Below are 3449 nucleotides of genomic sequence, written 5' to 3' on the forward strand. Positions count from 1 at the left end.
CCCAACTTAAATTGATAACTTTGTTTTATCTAGATAGTAGACACTTGACAATGTTACTCAAAACCACTCCTGCATGGTTTGTTTAAGTTTGATGAAGAAGTAATGCGTATAGAGTGATAACACTAGTAAGTAGTAGATAACTACATTAGTTGATAATATGATCAAAAAATTGAAAATCTAAATTAATTATGAGTGTCTTTGGGCTATGTCGCATATGATCCAAAGGAAGTTGGGCTTATATTTGTATTGGGCTTATATTTGTATTGGGCTTATTTTATAGTAAATCTGCTAAAACGTGAGAGTACAGATTATCAAATGTGACCTGGCGTGAGAACATGACACTATGGTTTCACAAAATTTATTTTGGATGTCATTGGGCTAAGTCCTTATGACCCAACAGTAGTATAAAGTATTCGCTTTGTGTTTGTTTCGGTTTTATCTTATAGTATATCTGGTATGGGCCGTTTAACATGGGAATATGGTTTAACAAATTGGGATGGGTGGCCGAAACAATATATGAAACATATATTAATTAGTAAACGTATTTTTTTTTTGCTTTTTTTTTTTATTTTTTGTTAATGTTAAAAGTAATCGTCTTTATACTAACTTGTTGTAATAATCCATACAACGTTCGGCATTAATTTAACCATTTATTAATACAAAAAAAAGCCCGCATAATAATCCATTTAAATCTTACAAAGGCAATAAGTTACAATAACAGACAATTCTATAAAATCCAAAAAAAGCAAATAAATACTTTTTGGTTTAAGGAATTACACAGATACTAACTTAAAGGCGCACAAAATATACCTATATGTAAAAAAATAAGGCCATTACATTTGAGCAACGCCTCTACTCTCAACGGTAACTATTACAATTGTGTGATTTGTCATTATGAAGCTTTAGAAGGTTGCCGACACGTAGAAGAATTTTGGGGGAAACTATCATCTTCGGGAACATAATCCAAGTGACTAGGCAGGACATTGTCTGGTATCGGTGCACGAACCTATCAACACATCAATAACCAATTTAAAATCAAATGTAGCCTAATATAGAGTACTCACATAACCAGATTAAAAAAGAGGAAATGACATACGTGAATTTTTCTTATGGAATTCGTTGGCGTGTCATCAGCTTGTTCTTTCGTATTAGTTGCGACTTTTTTGGCCTGTGTCACATATAAGCTCCACATATAATAGGTTGTTACGAAGAAGGAATCGTATTTAAACTGTAGTTTGCATAAATAATAGATTTACCTTCTTTTTGGGAGGTAATTTGTACCCAATTTCAGCTAGAGTTTTGTACCGTACAGCTTTGGGCCTTCCTCAACCTCTCTTCTTGGGAATGGGGTCTTTCATTACTACTCCAATGTCAGGAGGTGCACCTAAAGGTTGTTGAGTAGGTGGTTCAGAAGGTGCTTGATCATTTCGCGAATGATGGGTAGGAGCTTTCGAAGGTGGCTTCTGAACTGATGATGATGTCGCCCTTTCTTCTACACTAGGTATAACCGTAGTAGCACCTTCTCCGGGGTAACTCATAGCAACGGTTTGTTCTAGCTTCCTAGTCATACACTTAGTCACTTCAGACTTTAATCTACCAAGCGATGCTAACACCATCTCCACCGTCTCATCGTTAACCATAGCCGCCTCATCACAGATTCCTTCAAAAACGTTCAAAAGCCTATTGTAGCGGATAACTTCAATAGACTTACTTGGATCATGGTAGGACACCTTCACCCTTGTGTGCTTACGCAGTATATCTTTGCGCCATCTGTTAACAATGTACTTGTTTGGCACTTCCTTCACAAAATTTAGATCAAGGATCCTTATTATGTGCTTACACATGATACCATGCGTTTCAAATTTACGACAATCACATAATATCTCCTTAGTGTCCGTGTTGAATGTTGCACAATAGAATCGACGTCGATCTGTTAATACTTCCTCACTGGACCCTTCGGGGACTATCCACACACGGTCCTCAATAACATATTGAATCTCATTCTCAGACACTCTAATTTCATCACGAGGATAACAGTACATCATCCTACAACATTCGGTTTGTACCTCTTGAAACTTTGTGTCAGTGTACAGCTTTTGAAAAACCTTCTCCACATTGAACCCAGTGATTAGTCGTCTAAGGTACTTTGAGCATTTTACGTCTGCATCCGTCTCATCCTTAACCCGCTTTGTCATTGCTCTAGAGTACTTTTGGGGGAATTCGAATAGTTTTGTCCGACGATTAACAAAACCATCAAAAAAGCTGTTGATACTCTCCACTCTTTGTGTTGTCTTCATTCCTGCCCAAAAATATTCCTTCATAAAGGCGGGCACCCACATATGTCGTTCCTTGTAAACGCCATTCAACCAACCATTATCGTGCAATGCATACTCTTTTACAAATGATAGCCACCTGCTTTCAAACTCTTTCACTGTAAAACTTTCGTACACAGTAGCCTTAAGCTCATTTTTGAACTCCTTATACCTGAAAATCACATAGCGGGTTTAATTAGTGAATCAACAATGATGGTCTAAATGGGTTTATCTTATAATTTAATAACAATGGTATTCACCTGTAATGCTACACATGTTAAGATTGGTTAATAATACTTCAACATACAAAAATGTTATACTACATTAGGATTTTTTCCATTAATTGTTAAAATTTAGTCATACGTGTATCAAATAATAATATACCAATGATACTCATATTGGTACACAAGGTACCTTTTACATTTACCAAGCTTGTCTGGAATTTTTTTCATTATGTGTCAAATGCACCAACGATGCCTTATTAATGGCATGATTTCCTCTAGTGGCTTCCATATTGCAGCCGCTTGATCTGTTAGAATTGATGCAAGTGGACAATTATTCATGCATTCTAACCATTGTTTAAAAATCCAGTGGTATGTATCGCAATCCTCACGGGAAACCAACGCACAACCCAACAAAATTGATTGTCCATGGTGGTTAACACCTACAAAATTGAAAAATGGTAAATCATACTCATTTGTCAAATATGTAGCATCAAAGCACACGACATCTCCAAACTCTTCATAAGCAGCACGACTCCTAGCATCAACCCACAATACATCTTTCAGTCGTCCTTCATCATCCAACCTCTGTGAATGGTAAAAATTCTGACTCCCAACTTGCATTTTGGAAAAATAAGCCATCATCGCCGTTGAATCACCCCCACCATTTGTAACCTCTGTTCCTTGTACACCTCGTGTTGAAGGTCATTCACAGTAAATGCAATGTTCTCAAGTCCACCACTATCATTAACCATACAACTATGAATTTGGGATACTGGCACACCTTCCTCAAAATAATTCAAGAGCTGCCTCCTAACCCTAGATGTATAATTCTTCATCCGGTACTCTTTAACCAGCTTTGCCTTGCTTGGTGAAGTTAAGTGGGTATGATCCAAATGGACTTTCTTTAAAGTCA

At 36.8% G+C, this 3449-nt stretch overlaps 1 protein-coding gene across 1 annotated transcript; it reads right to left on the bottom strand.

Moving 5' to 3' along the window:
* Positions 1 to 1325: 1325 nt before the first annotated feature.
* Positions 1326 to 3175, bottom strand: LOC145581005 (protein FAR1-RELATED SEQUENCE 6-like). Its single transcript, XM_081638080.1, has 2 exons — positions 2886 to 3175; positions 1326 to 2484 (listed from the first exon to the last, which is right to left on the bottom strand). The coding sequence occupies exons 1-2, from the start codon at positions 3173 to 3175 to the stop codon at positions 1326 to 1328; spliced, it is 1449 nt and encodes a 482-aa protein (XP_081494206.1).
* Positions 3176 to 3449: the final 274 nt, after the last annotated feature.

Source organism: Chenopodium album, chromosome 15 (assembly GCF_948465745.1).
Source record: "Chenopodium album chromosome 15, dcCheAlbu1.1, whole genome shotgun sequence".
NCBI lineage: Eukaryota > Viridiplantae > Streptophyta > Magnoliopsida > Caryophyllales > Amaranthaceae > Chenopodium > Chenopodium album.